Source organism: Numenius arquata, chromosome 11, assembly GCF_964106895.1.
Source record: "Numenius arquata chromosome 11, bNumArq3.hap1.1, whole genome shotgun sequence".
In the NCBI taxonomy this organism is placed as follows: domain Eukaryota; kingdom Metazoa; phylum Chordata; class Aves; order Charadriiformes; family Scolopacidae; genus Numenius; species Numenius arquata.
The window spans coordinates 16,888,973-16,903,770 of NC_133586.1; the positions used below are offsets into that span (position 1 = coordinate 16,888,973).

The 14,798-nt window shown below is 37.5% G+C and overlaps 1 protein-coding gene across 1 annotated transcript in view; it reads left to right on the forward strand.

The window, feature by feature from the left end:
• The window catches only part of TJP1 (tight junction protein 1), a 196,012-nt gene that overhangs the window by 681 nt on the left and 180,533 nt on the right, over positions 1-14,798 (forward strand). Inside the window, exon 2 of the mRNA XM_074155814.1 lies at positions 2,591-2,741. Coding sequence (XP_074011915.1) covers positions 2,591-2,741 — 151 coding nt within the window. The remainder of the gene's footprint in view (positions 1-2,590; positions 2,742-14,798) is intronic.

Here is a 14,798-nt window from a genome sequence, read left to right on the forward strand (position 1 = left end):
TCTTTTACTTTCCTACCCGTTTCTGAAATATTTAAAATTAGATTGAGAAGTTCTGTAGGCGTAGTGCCTGAGTGATTGATCCCTTTCACATTTTTCTTGTAAGTCACATTATTTACTCTGCCTATCTGTAAACAACTGCATGAAAAAGGTTGCGTTACTAAATAGCAACAATGCAATTGAAATTCATCAAAATGTTACTTGGACATCAGGCACATTCATACCTATTTACGAAACAATGCTTTACTGCTTCTTAGCAAAGATAATGGAAAAAATATGTGCAGACCGTTTACAATTATATCCTAGTGACCTATTTTTATTTTTTCTGTCTGTTATATTCCAAATCGGAGTCTTTCGAGTCAGCTAGAGTTTTCTCAGCAATGACTGCAGGGTTGTGCTCAAAAGGTGTATTAAGAATGTCCTTTTAGAATTTAATTTAAATTGTCATGTACCAATCTGTTCAGTAACAGGCTTAAACACCTTAGTATTACAATTATTTATGAATAAAAAACAGTAAGTCTGCGTACTGTCAGAATTTTAATACATTAAATAACAAAAATTAAAATCTAAACTCATTTTGACCTTTAAAATAGCTGTAGTCTGTGTGCTGTCTTGAAAACCTGATTACTTTAAAAATTGTCAGTTAGAGATCCAATTACTCGAGAAGGCAACAGATATTTTACCATAATTTACTTATGACAGATGCCCATTTAGTGTATCTTTTCAAGATCAATTTACGGTACCGTTTTATGGCAGTTACAAGAAAATCAAAGGAGATTCACAAATGTTGTTGTGGATTTTAATACATGCAGAACGTATTCCATAGAAAACCACATTATGAAAAGGCTACTTAGGGCCTCTTTACACTACCATGTTTTTAAAAAAAGCATACAAATATAAATACAATGGTTTATAAATACACTATAAAGCCAGGTCTTTCAGAATACACATTTTGGAATGAAGTTTTGGCTTCCTCTGAATTAACTGCAGAGATAGCACAGGGAGATTTTTATTTTATACCACCTAAACATTTCATGCAGGGGCCTGTGACAGAACAGACTTAAATCTTCTGGTGGGTACAAGCTTTTGGGGGTAGTACTGTTATAAAGGGCGATGGCCTTGGCAGCTGGGTGCAAGTCAAGGGCTGTGTCTCCCTGACAACATCATAGTAGATACTGAGAAAAAAAGGAGAAAGCCAATGCTGCACATTTCCAAAAGAGTAAAAGATATTGTTGGAACAGCGTCCCCAATCCATTCTGTCTGTCTGTGCCTTGTGTAGGCAGAAAAATGCCTCGGGCTGCCTTCGCTCAGCCACTATTACACTCTTCCCTCCTTCCCCTCCCCCAGTAGCATACATCAAATGTGCAAAGCTAGTTTTAGAATCTGATATTGCTAATAATAATCTACTGGATAGCAGGCAAAGAAAAACACATGCTATATATTCACATTAATTTATGCACATAATCTGTTTAAGTTCACAAGCACATATGTTGCAGATTCTGTTAAATGGATTATGCATTATGGATTTTCATGCATGTGAATTTTTATATATTGATTTTAATAAACCCTGTTACAAAGTACACAGAAAGGTATACTGAAAAATAGCAGTTTATTATTTCCATTAAAATAACTTTCTTCTCCACCCTATAAAAGCTGATTGATAGGACAAAGAAATAAAAAATGGAAGGAATACTGTCTAGATGCATGATGAGAAGCTGCTCTGCCTGTGCTGTGTGGCTTCACCACCCCCGCTACCATAGCAGTCGTGTGCCACCCCCTTTGCTGTACTTGTTAGAGAGACTCTTTGTGGCAGGCTGACCGAGCACACAGAATAGAATCAATCCCCGTTATCGATCAACTGCATGTACAGCAGGGGCCAGTTTCTGTTTTCTGGACCTGCCCATGTTGGCAGATGCGGGTATTTTAATGTGTTTCCATTGTCTTCATGCCCTACAGAAAGAACCATTTGACAGGTGCTGGAAACGTGGCGTGCTTCCAAGAGGTCACTCCGTCTCTGGACTAATGCAGTTCACTGCAAAAACTGTAACCTCTGCTAGTGAAACGTGGCCAGTGAATAACGCACTGTCACTTGCACACAGTTGATTTAACACCCCTTTGAACTCTTTTTGTCTCATTATTTAAAGAATTACACCCACATTAATTTAAAGGGTGTTACAGCAGTGTCTATTCTTCAAGACAGGAGTGACTTGATTTTTCTACTCTTCTCTTACAAAATTCTCATTATAGTATAAAGCAAAGCTCCTAGTGACTCCATGGGAGAAACCTTTGGTTGTTATTTGTCCGTATGATACAGTAGGAAATCAATTCTTCATTGGCCAGGCAGCAGTTTATATGCAATAAGAATTCCAGGTTTATTTCCAAAATTCCTATAAATTGTCTGACCTGTACCTCTCAAGACTATTGGAAATATGGATATGGAAACAACTTTATCTATAAAAGGTCAAAAGAAATTATGTTTACCTAAAATAGCCACCTACCCAAACGCAACATCAAAGACAGAATTACATCAAACTGTAGGTGTTATTTTGAACTATGTATCAGCTATTAGAGAAATTTCTTTATTGTTACCCAGATCATATGCACAGACGTTTCCCAGTGTTATCTGAGCAAACAAAACTGAGGGCTGTGTCAGAGATGGAGCTGCATGAAACCTGTCAGATGAGTGACCAAGAAGGAAGCCCTTCTGCTGAGGAACAACTGAATCAATCATTCAACAAATACAGGTTAAAATTATCAATGTGATGATTTCTTTAATGTTCGCAGTATTTCCTGTCACTTAGTTTCCATCTAAATGAAGTGCACGCCTGAGGCTTTCAAGAAGTTTTTAATTTGCATCTGATTTTACTTGGCATTTGTAACCTATGATTGTATTTTGTATAATGAACATATTTTGATGCTGATGAAGGCTGGGGGTCCCCTCTGGTCTTCACTACAGGTATTCAGTAGTGACGTAATGCACTGATGACACTGCTCGTTTGCGGTGTTCAAGGACTAAGTACGTATGTAGAAGTAGATTTTACCCATAAACCTTCTTTGATGTGGGAGACGACCTAAGTTACTATCACAGTTCCTGTTATTTTTATTTATTTTAAGAGGAATAGAAACTGAGGGCAATCTATGTAAGAACAGCATGTAACCTGATACATGCTGGGATACTGGGATTTAAGTCCTTGCTACTGAGATTTGAATCTAAAAAGATTCCAACAAAACTTTGGAAAGTCCTAAAATGCTGTATTTTATGTAGATAATATTCAGCTCAGGCATTTGCAGTTGTGTTTTTGGAACCATGTTTTGCTTAATTCCGTAAGGAATCTAGCTACGAATGGACTAGAGCTCTCAGTAGCTCATTAGCTGTTAAGAAACACTGAAGATAATTTACATATGTCCAGCTAAGACAGAAACGTACATTCTGGGAAAAATGTTTGAAAAGTAGTTAAAAGCTGTACTGCTGTTTTGATGTGTCAGTAGCATATAAACAGTGAATTATGAAGCCTTAATAGTTTTGTTATTTTTGTTAAGTTTCAGTTAGGGACTGGATTAACTAGCTTGTAGAAGCGTAGTAAAACTTAATGACTGTGAAGTGATTGAAAAAATTGTGGTCGTAAGAGGTTAAGTTCTTGAGTAGCAGTGAAACATGAAATGGCAGTAGAATATGAAGACACAATACAATGCAGTATGGGCCCAAATTGTACAGTATGGGCTGATCTGTACCCACAGCTAATGAAACCCCAGTCAGAGCTCCTTTCTCCATATACATTCACAAGAGTTCCAGGAGACGTCTAGTCATTCATAATCTGAATATGTACCATTTGGCTTTATATACATTCATTCTGTAGCACTGGTCCTGTAACACCACAAGACAATTCACTTACAAAACCAAACCAATTAAGGAGTGCCTGCAGCTAAAGAACTACATTAGGGAAGCAGTAGACAAATATGAAAGCTTTCCTGAAGCCAGTCTATGGTGGAAACCCTTGATAGCTCTAAAAAATTAACCAGATATCATAAAACGTGACAGTATCGGTACTTGCAGAGTCAGGTACTCTCACTACAAGAATGCTACATCCATTCCACCTGATAAGCAGGCATATGGGATATCAGTCCTGCATATACCCTGGAAGAAGTAAAACAGATGCTGGGGCTATACTCTCCCCGCAGTGTATCAGTGTTAAGTGTAGAAGTGGATGTAGCCCCAGAAGTCACACAGCAAGAAAGGAATAGTCACCTCTATTGGAAAGAGAAGCCCATGAGAGACAAACTGGTGTGCAATAGCGCACAATTTACTTCACCACCAGTGTCCTGGGAAAAAAATACACGCTAGGTTAAAAACCAGTCTTTCCACACCTTCTGTTATATGCTGATACTCATCTCTTCCACCCAAGAGAAAAATATAATAGGTGACTGGCTTCTGCTGGTTTTTTTCCTTAAGTGCCACACTTGTGTCAAACATCAGAAAGAAAATATTACACAATCAACACTATTTCTGGAGAAGAGAGTCTCAAAGGCTTGTAACAATTCGTGAAAATGACAACCTCACTTTTGAAGAAAACCATATAGCTGGAAGCAAAGCAAATGTGCCACCCGCATGTATCTTGCATAAATTCACACATTACAAACCACAGTTGCTGGGACCCTATCAACAAGACAACCAATCAGAGACAGAAAGTACCATGCATAAATACAGCAGTGCACAACCACAGGATGCATAAAGACAACTAGAAATATGTAGCAGTAGTTAGAAAAGAAGAGCATAAATAGAAAATGGAAAATAGCTTCACTGCCCTTTTCCCAATATTTGCAAATATCCTCAATCATTTGTAGAGTATTTTTTCCATTGATAGAAAAATGTCAGACACAGAGACTCTAAGGACAAGAACTTCCTGTCTCTGAAGTAAATGACAAAATTCCAGATGATGTTAATGGGAGCATCATGGTGAGCTACCGTACTTTGATAATACAGATAAAAATAGATGTTACACAATTACATAGCGTTTGTAAAGCTATGGGGTTTTTATTTATGTTTATGCAAGGTATCAGAGTCTTACCACTGCAGAAAAGATGGTACATACAGTTACTTTACATGTCTGGGAAGAGCAAAATCACCTCAGTTCTAAACACTAAGATGATCCTGTTAGTTAAGAGTCAACCAGCATCAGTCATTACATAGTTCAGTCAGTAAAGCACCTTGGGCAAAAAGAAAACAAAATTAAAGATGCAAAAGGTGTGTGGATTCACACTCAATTTTTCATTTAAAGGTGAGAGCCCTAATAAGGATACCCTACTCTACTTTCACAATTTCCCCTCTTGAGACAGCTCCAGCATTTCTGATGAATACAACAAAAATGTGATCTTTAGCACAAGTGAAACCGAGTAAGTTTGGGGTTTGCATACTGCGATTCAGTCTAGGACTTCACAAGGCAAACAGCTTACCTACAAACACGCTCGCAAAGCTGCCAGACAGAAGTTCCGTATCAGCGTCTTCTGCAAACCAGCATTAAGGGTGTGTTCTTGGTCTGGTTTGGATCAGAAAATGTCCCTGGTTCTGGTTATTGTCCTCTCCATACCTTCTTTCCCAGAATGCCCTCTCCAAATAGGACAATCTCTATTAGAGAAGTGGATGGAATTATAGGTTGGGTCAGTAATTGCCTGAATATGACCTCAAATTAATTAGTACTGCTTTCAACACTTTTTTTTTTTTTCTACTTTCTTTATCTCTCAAGCATCACTGGACATTTGATGCTGGCCCCATGAAAATCATATAGATGGCATAAAAGAAAATAGTTAATTATTTTCCTCAGGCTTTTTGTTTCCTCTTCCAATAACAGGTTTTTTTCTCTTATTGAGAACTAGAATGTTGAAGCAGACAACTCTCAGTAGCATTAATAGTACATACATGTGTTACTTTCCCATGTATTAAGAAAAGATTGTGTCACAATGTCTGTCAAATACGTTATCAGAATAAGTAATATCCAAACTGTGAAAATCAGATACTATTTTTACAGTTATAACACAAGCCATCTATTGTCATACTGCAAGCAACAAGAATTTTTTGCGAGCAGCTCTTCCATTTTCATCTAAATGGATTATGTTTGTATGTGTACATGCTTTATAGTGCATGTAATTAATTTGTATTTGAAGTTGGCTTTATGGATTTCCCACTTAGGTTTAAAATTTTGGAATGGCTCAGTTCTATTGTAGAATATACCTTGCTGAATCTACTGGAATTGTATTTTGTAGCTCTTAAATAAATCAGTTTTCGACACTTGAAATTCAATATTCAGCCCTGGGAAAAAAAAGCCTAAGTGTGGCAAAACTTCACTGCTAATTATAAGTCCTGTTGGAAAGGAGACAGTCACTGCTTTGCTTTAGATAATAAAAAAATGTGCACAAATCATGTAAACAGCATTTATTCAGGAAGAAGTGCAGAGCTAAGCCGTAGCACCAGATTTTTACAATTTATTTGGAGAGCCATATACTGGCATCTGACACCCCTAAACATCATTATTAATTTAGGAATTAGAATGTTTATAGCATTTTGGCATGTGTTTTGTGTTCCTTCAGAAACTTGGTAAAAGCACAGGAAGCACAATCCAAAAAATTAAATTCATGCCTTTTAATCTCAGCACTGTTGAGGACAAAGACCCAATTATCTCATAAGGCACTATAGTCTAGTAGTCACGAAAGAATTACTTGTATTTTTCTGGAAGATGGCAATCTGATGCTTATAAATGTAAGTTTCTATTTAACTTTACCATTTCTAAAGTAATAGCTAAGAACTCCCTTAAATCTTTTGCTTTAGAGACAGAACTTAATTTTCTTTGCAATGGCTATTCAGTGAAATAGTAATTGAAAAAAAAATCTCAAAAAAGCAACGTTGGATTTAAAACTGCACAGACATATTTCCGAGTATCTTCTGTCCTCCCCAGTCAAAATCATAGGATTCAAAAAGCTGTGTCTGGGAAGAAGCTGGGTGTAAAAACCAGACAGTAATTATCCTTGTTATATTAGATTTCCAAGGTTATCCTGTAAGTTACATATCTATTAAAAGTAGAAGGATGCTTTCTGCACCATAATCATCATAAAACTCAAGCAGCAACGGTGCAGCAGTTGGCAGTAAGTACTGAAAACTTAAGGTACCATTTCAATCTGGCCACTAGATGGTACTATATCACAGTTGTTAAAAAATTAGTTGGCTACCTATTATAGCTGTCAATAATTACTTAGAATTTAAACAATACCATAACATTTAGTACTGATGATTTGTTTGCCCATTTTTCCTGGACATGATACACACACAAATATAGAGGATATATATAAGAGGTTTAGAAGCATTTCTTGGTTTGATGCATTAATATCACTTAATGAGTCTACATTCCTTACTAACCAATACAGTTGTAACTATGATATTTCAAAGGCATAGTGACAAGTAGTGCATTTCCTTGACTGCATATGGTAAACAAAATACTCTTTTGGAGTCTGTGCTACTCAGACAGGATCCAACGGTATCCAAACACAACCCAGTGGAGAGTACAAGCCCAAATTCAGAGACATGATGAATTTCACACTTCAGGGATTTGGAGATGATTCCTTGTTGACTTGGAAACATTAATACCCACTTCCCATATGCAAAAAACAAAACTAAGTGCACTGTAGTGGTAAATCAAGCCCATGAAGTCCAAACCAAATAAAAAACAGCAGCCATTTAAACATTCAGGTTTTATCTGTTTTACTAACTGCTGCTGGTATACTCACTCACTTCCAACAGATTATATATGGCTCCTTTATTGCATGCATGTATTAAACCAAATCATATTTCCATAGACTTTCTGCTCCTCTTTTACATGGTTTCTTCACTAAACTGCTGTATTGGGTCCTATCTTATTGGGTCACGAGGCTGTGTACTGTTCAATTTCCTTTGCTCTAAAATAGTTTTTCTATGCCCTGATGCATTCCTTTGGCAAAGACTATTAGTGTCCTACCTCCCACTAGAAGTTAGACTTCTGAAGTTTATTCATTCCTACACATGAGACTTCATGTAACTGATGACATGAAGGGGACTATGTAACAGGTGTGTCAAACCCCACGACAGGCAAAGGCCACAGGGCTGGACTGCATATAGAAAAAATCCCTTTCAAGAGGACTTCAGTGAATGCAGGATCTTGGCAGAAAACACACAGTCCTCCACTGCTGGGAAATACTAAATAATCCTCTCACTTCCCAACCAGTGTGTCAGGCACAGAAGAACCAGAAGTCGCAGACGAGGTTGATTAGCTGTAGCTGACGTGCAGGACCCCACTGCAAGAGAGAGCACCGTGCACTACTGCAAGTGATTCTTACACATGAAACCCGAGATAAGGGACCACACAGCTCTGTGACACTCCACAGACCCGTGCTGAATACCACATCACAACTGTGCCCCCTCCCAAACCTTCAACCCTGGGAGCACAGGGATAATACAGAGAGAAGTCATCAGCGGAATGCTGCAGGGGATCGATTCTTCTTAACAAACTCAGAAATTGTTTGGAAAAGGGCCTCAGTAGTGAGGTGGAGAAGTTTGCTGAGGATACACATTTACTCCAGGTAGGAAGTGTGAGGGCTGAACGCATCGAACTGTAGATGGGCCTTAACACTAAGTGACTGGGTAACAAAATGGCAGAGGAAATTTAGTGTAGATATACGTGAGCAAAACTGTTCTTGGCTTTATGAATAAAGTGATGAGCTCTGAGCTGCCTGTTACTACTCAGAAGTGAAAGTTTGGGATTGTGACAGATAGATAGTTTCATCAACTCAGCACATGGCAGCAGTCCAAAAATGCAAATGTTTGGGATTATTAGGAAAGAAAAAAAGAACAAAACAGAAAATATAATTATGCCAGTCTATAATGCCACGGTTTGCTCACATACTGTGTGCTGTTCTGGTGCTTGCGTCTTGAAAATGTTTGGAAAAAGTTCAGAGAAAGGCAATGATGATCAAGTGCATGGGACGGAATGGTTTCCATAGGACAAATAATTAAGCAGGCTGGAACTCTTTATTCCAGAAAAGAAACAGCTTATGGAAGGAGATAAAACATGAAAAAAAGAGAATGAAAGGATCAGATATGCAGTATCGGAAACCAGGCTGAAGTAGGGTACACTGAACATGACAACACCCATTGCTCCTGAAAGGTGTCCAAGGAGCTGTTAGGTCCTGCCCTGTTGTGCTTTGTTCGGCGACACAGCAGGGTAAGGAATCAGCAAATGGCTTCACAGTGAGTCGGAACCCCCTTGTCGAGCTTCCCCTCTTCTTGGCGTGGTGGAAAGTGAGGCCAGGCTGGCAATGGCAGCAGACAAGGACAAGGAGATCCTCCAAAGTAGAGGTCCTTAGATGCACCACTGTTCGTTCATTTTTTGTTAGCGAGTAAATTGTAAGATGAATGAAATCAACCAAGCACTGGGCAGGCAGTTCAGAGGAACCAAAGAATCCATCCAAAGACAGAAATGAGGGTCACTGTACTTTTAGAACATGTATTGGAAAGCATCAGCTAGCACTTTACAGAAACCACACTTTCAAATCCTCTTAAATACAGTAAGTCCATGCTGTATCAGGCAGGATCGTCCTGTTGCTGGGATTCATTAACTTTTTAATATTTAAACAAATGTGTAGGAAATCTGAAATATACCCATTTCTAATAAGATGCCTTGAACTATCAACAGGAAATATCATCACTGAAATCCAGACATGACAGTCTTCAAACATAATTGTAATTTCTTACCTGTAACCATCTTTACACTACTGATATGGCAACTCTCATGTAGAAACGTAAAGCAGCATTCCAGTCAGCCCTCAGTGCTGCCAACGCCATGCAGTGATTTTTAAAAGCAGGATTCATTGTACCCCACAGTCTGTACAGAACAATTCTGTATGTGCAAATTCATTCCCTTTATTCCAAAAGTAGGCTCACAGGCTTAAGCGATACTGCTTTCCTGCTTTCCCCCTCCCAAACTCCTATGTTTTCTCTGGGGAAAGAAGTTGGGAGGATAGGTATTTCTGTAAAATAGCAACTAGAAAGGAAAAAGCAGAGCCTGGTGCCCTTGTTTATTCTACCTCATATTTTCCTGCTTCTAAAGATTATTTAGAGAAAGAGTTAGTCCTCAAAAGAGCTTCTAAGGATGTGCTTGGTATAGAAACACAGAGCTCCTTAATGAATGGTGTTTTTCTCCACATCTGAATGATTCGGAGTGGCATTGGAAATAGAAAACAAATCCTGCTCTCCTGAAGAAATTTATGTGGGAAGAATTTATAACAGAAAATTGTCATGGATTATGCACCTCTTCATAGAGGGTATTCTGCAAGAGAGTTTGTATTGAGCCAATGCAATCAAGGATCAAGAAAAGCAGGAACAGCCATTTCTTGCCAGCAATTACTGAGACAAAACCTTGACTGGCTTCCTCCACACATCTGCTACTTGGCATGCCCAAGTCATCGCCAGTATTACTGCTGTGAGGGTGCCATCCCTAATTTTGCATGTATTTTTAGTGCAAACATGTTTTGTAAATTGGGAACTAATACAGCAGGTAATATGCATATGGAAAAGGTTTTATTCACATTATGTCTGATCCCAAATGTTTATTGAGGTTCAAGAGAATTAGATTTTGATGAACCAAGGGACTGCACTGTTGTGCTTCTTTTCCACCTGATATTTTTATGACACGCATCAACAATAAAAATCAGTCTTGACATACCTAACAATTGTTACTAGTTAGCTTGTGGCTTTTGGCATCACAGCAGTCATGTCAAGGTCAATTCGTCCAGTAGCATTGGCTTATTTGACAGGAAGCTGCTTCTCTCAGTTTGGAACCTGGAACAGATAAGCCATGGCTATTGTTAGCAGTAGAAAGAAGTATAAAAGAGAAATGAAGGATGAGAAGAGAAAAGAAAAGAAAAGAAAGATGTCAGAACAAGTGTCTTTCACAAGTCATTTTGGAGACTTCTGTTTTAGAAATACCATAAAATGTACTTTGCAGTCTGTTATTGGACTTTCTGGCGACTATTGGCACATTAGCAGTTATCAGATACTGTAGTTAATTGTATTGTAAGGATGGTACATCATAATAAAGACAAGACTAGTTTTTTAGCAGTCTGCTCAGCTCAGGGGAATAACATATATAAATTGTCACTTCTGTAAGCTGCTACCTTTGCGACACAAAATGTAAAATATGACAAGTTCTCAGATATTATAGATAACTAAAAGGCACTTCTGACTAAAGTAGTAGTTGCTTATGTAAGCTATCTACACTTATACAGAATTAACTTTTTTTTTCCATAAAAGATACCAACTGTGGTAACCATTACCATAGCAATGCATTATGCGTGCTTCCTGACACAGTATCTTATGTCTCAAAATATCCAGAACCCAGTTATCTATTCTCCCTGGATTCTGCTTGCAACAAAACCAGAAAAAGCATGAAGGTAGCTTTTGGCCTTGAAAATAGTTTTTCTGATCTTTGAATTTCCCTAATTTCTGGCTTCTATGGCTAGTGCAGCCTCCGACTACTCTAACTTATTTTTAGCTATTCTTGGCTAGGAACGCCTAAAAGGTTGTTCTTTGCATCACAAAGAGTCAGAGTACAGCAGTAGTCCAGCTAAATACCATCCTCAGGGAGCTGTGATGGGGTACTATTTACACATTAAGCCATCTCTTCACTATCCAGAGAGCCTTTTTGCATTACCTGTGCTTCCCAGGCACACTCTGCATTGTCAGAGTAGCCCAAATACAGACAAGGGGATCAGGCCTCACAGCTGCCTGTCTGTCCGTCCATCCATCCATCCGTCCATCCATCCCTCCATCCATCCATCCACCAATCCAATATTCTCCTCTTAAGACCATTATTCTTCCCTCGTATAATAGCTTCCTCTTACAAAAGTGAGGGGTTTTTGGTAAAAATTAATAAAATGGAAGTGTCAGTTTTGAGAAGGGGTATGTGTGAGTGTAGGTGGGCTTAGTCTGCGTACCCACTGTTACTGTCATCAGTCACTTGGAATATGCATACATTCTTGCCGTAACTTAATTTACATTTAAACCAGTCCTTGAGTAAGAGAGCACAACAAAATGACTGCATCTTAGGAGAAACTTCTCACAAAGCATTCTGTCTTAAGACCTGGCTGTACTTAGAAAGACTACCTCTCTGGAAATTTGCATGTTCTTTGCTACAGTTCCACCCCAACAGCACTAAATCATAAAATTGTCATAAAAATATTTCTTCTAAGAGTGATGTTGGCATACGCTCTGCTTGCACACTGAGGAAAAAAAAAGTATTAAACTGTATGTAATAACATAATTTAGACCTTTCTGTCATAACAATACTTCCATAAAGACACACATAGATTGCAAACACTTCTAGGTTGGAATACACATCTATTAGTCTCACCTGGGAACTCCAGGCACTGACATCACTCAAATAACATGAGTAACAATATTACCAAGAAACAGATAGTTTATGGGAAAAATATAAATCATTGCTGTTGCTTTTGTTACCATTCACAAAGTATATGGCACAGTGTTTTGGAAACTTTTGTGTTGGATATTGCATGAATAGTCATGTGAATCTCAGCACAAAGGTCTTAGAGTTCTTGCAGTGAAAGTATATGTAGGTGTTTACCATGCAAGCCAATGATTTCTCAAGAGGCAGAGAGCCATACACACCATCCCTTAAAGCAGCATTTCAATCAATCAAATTACTTTTTTTTCCACATCTTTGACTGAGCTATAAATAAGAAATTGTACTAGCCACCAATATGGGAATAAAGCAAAGCATTAAACTTAGAATACCTTTTATACCAATATATTGACCCTGATGCCCACTCTTCCATTTTTAAATCTAAGTGGAATGTTGAACACACATATACAAAATTACAGTACAGGCACTGCAATCTTCAGGATGTTTTACAATGCCAGAAGAAAACTGACAAATGCAGACACAGAATTATGAATTGATTTTAGAAGAGATCAAATAATTTGTAACCACTGTCCAATCTCAAGATTCATTTAATGATTTTTGAGAAAACTATACATTAGTCTACATTGGCAAAGAAACACTTGTACAGAAATGGCCCAAATAAATTTTCATGAATAGATCAAAGAGATTATTATCTTCTACTTAAACATTTTTCTTTATGGTGTGTATGTCACAGCCATATAAATGATCTTGAATGCTTAGATTCAAGACAGTTTCTTTTCATAATAAAGTCTGCTCCATAGCTTAAGTTTTAATGGTAAATACGGATGAAGATTTTCACCTCTTGTTTAACCTCATTTATTGACATAAGTAAGGATTTGGGAAAAAAAGTAATTTGGGAAAAAAATGTAATAACATTCAAGTTTTGGAGTTTCATTAAAAAGTTTAGTATCAAACGTACTGCTTGCATTTTAAAAGTCTTACTTTACTGGATTAGTAACCATGATGGTTTTATTCACTGGTTTATCTGTTCATTTATGGACACAGTTATAATTGAGATGAACTGAATTGCCTGCAGGTTAATTTGAACTATTATCTTTATTTGTAAATTTATAGTTACCATGGGAGGGAAAAAAAAAACAAAAGCCCTTGCCAGTAATACAGAAAGCTCAGTAAGAACTGGTGATTGCTGGTCTATAGCAGCCAAAAGAGCAAACAAAATATCAGGGTGCAGAAAGAACCTATTGGAAAACTCTCCTCTGTAATACCATTCACTGTTCTTTCATTCTGTCCCAGAAAAGAAGAAATAAAAAATCACTAGGAATAAAATGAAAATTATTAGGCAAAATATACCATTACCCTAGAAAGCAAAGATATCTTTCTATCTGAGTTTGAAAAAAGGGTCCATTTGATTTAGACTGGAGAGTAGGAAAAGACAAAAGGTAAGTAATGGAGGATATGAATTGAACTTTTAGAGAAGTTATATCAAGGATCCCTTTTAACTTCGTGTCCCAAGACAAGAAAAAATGGAGTTTGAAAGAATAGAGAAGAACAGAGCAATTAACTATTATTTTTAATTCTTTTACCAAAATCATAAGTAATCTGCAAATTTCATTGCCGCTGACATGATCAAAATCATTAATTTAATGGGATTCAGAACTGGATTTTATTTCTGCATGTGTGACATACTTCTATAATCTAACAGTAAATTTAATTTCCTTGCCATATTGTAAACCCACGTCTAGCAGAAGAGTGTTTAGAAGAAACATCTCCCAGAAAGAGTTTACTCTTACTAAAATCCAAAGATAAGTCAGCTGTGGCAACACAGGTTGTACACCCTATAGAGTCTGTACGGTTGGTGCAGGAAAATAAAATCTATCCTACCCTGCGCCATCTGCATTGCTTTAGAGAGGGCTACAACCAAACAAAAAATGTAGATTAAAAATGACAGTATATGAATGACCACAGCCTACACCATATTTGCCAAAATAACCCTGCAGCATCACCTGAAAAATTTCAGAATGCACTGAATCCTCATCTGCTGGTTCTGCCCTCTGTCGAGATCGATGCTCCACCGTGCCAACTAGTCCCATGGTTTTGGCAAGGCACAATCAATCAGCTACTCCAGGAACAGTTTGGTCCTTTGTGTGCACTGGTTCCCATCTCTTCTTTTCTTCTCAAGGCTACTTTCTCAACTCTAAATAAAAGGAGTAAAATAAAAATACTGATTGGAATTCTCGGTATGTTTCTTAAATTCATTATGGCCCTAGAAACCATTAATGTGATTTTGCATAGAAAATTAAAAAATACTTTTTACCACACTATATTTAAAAATAATATAGGTTT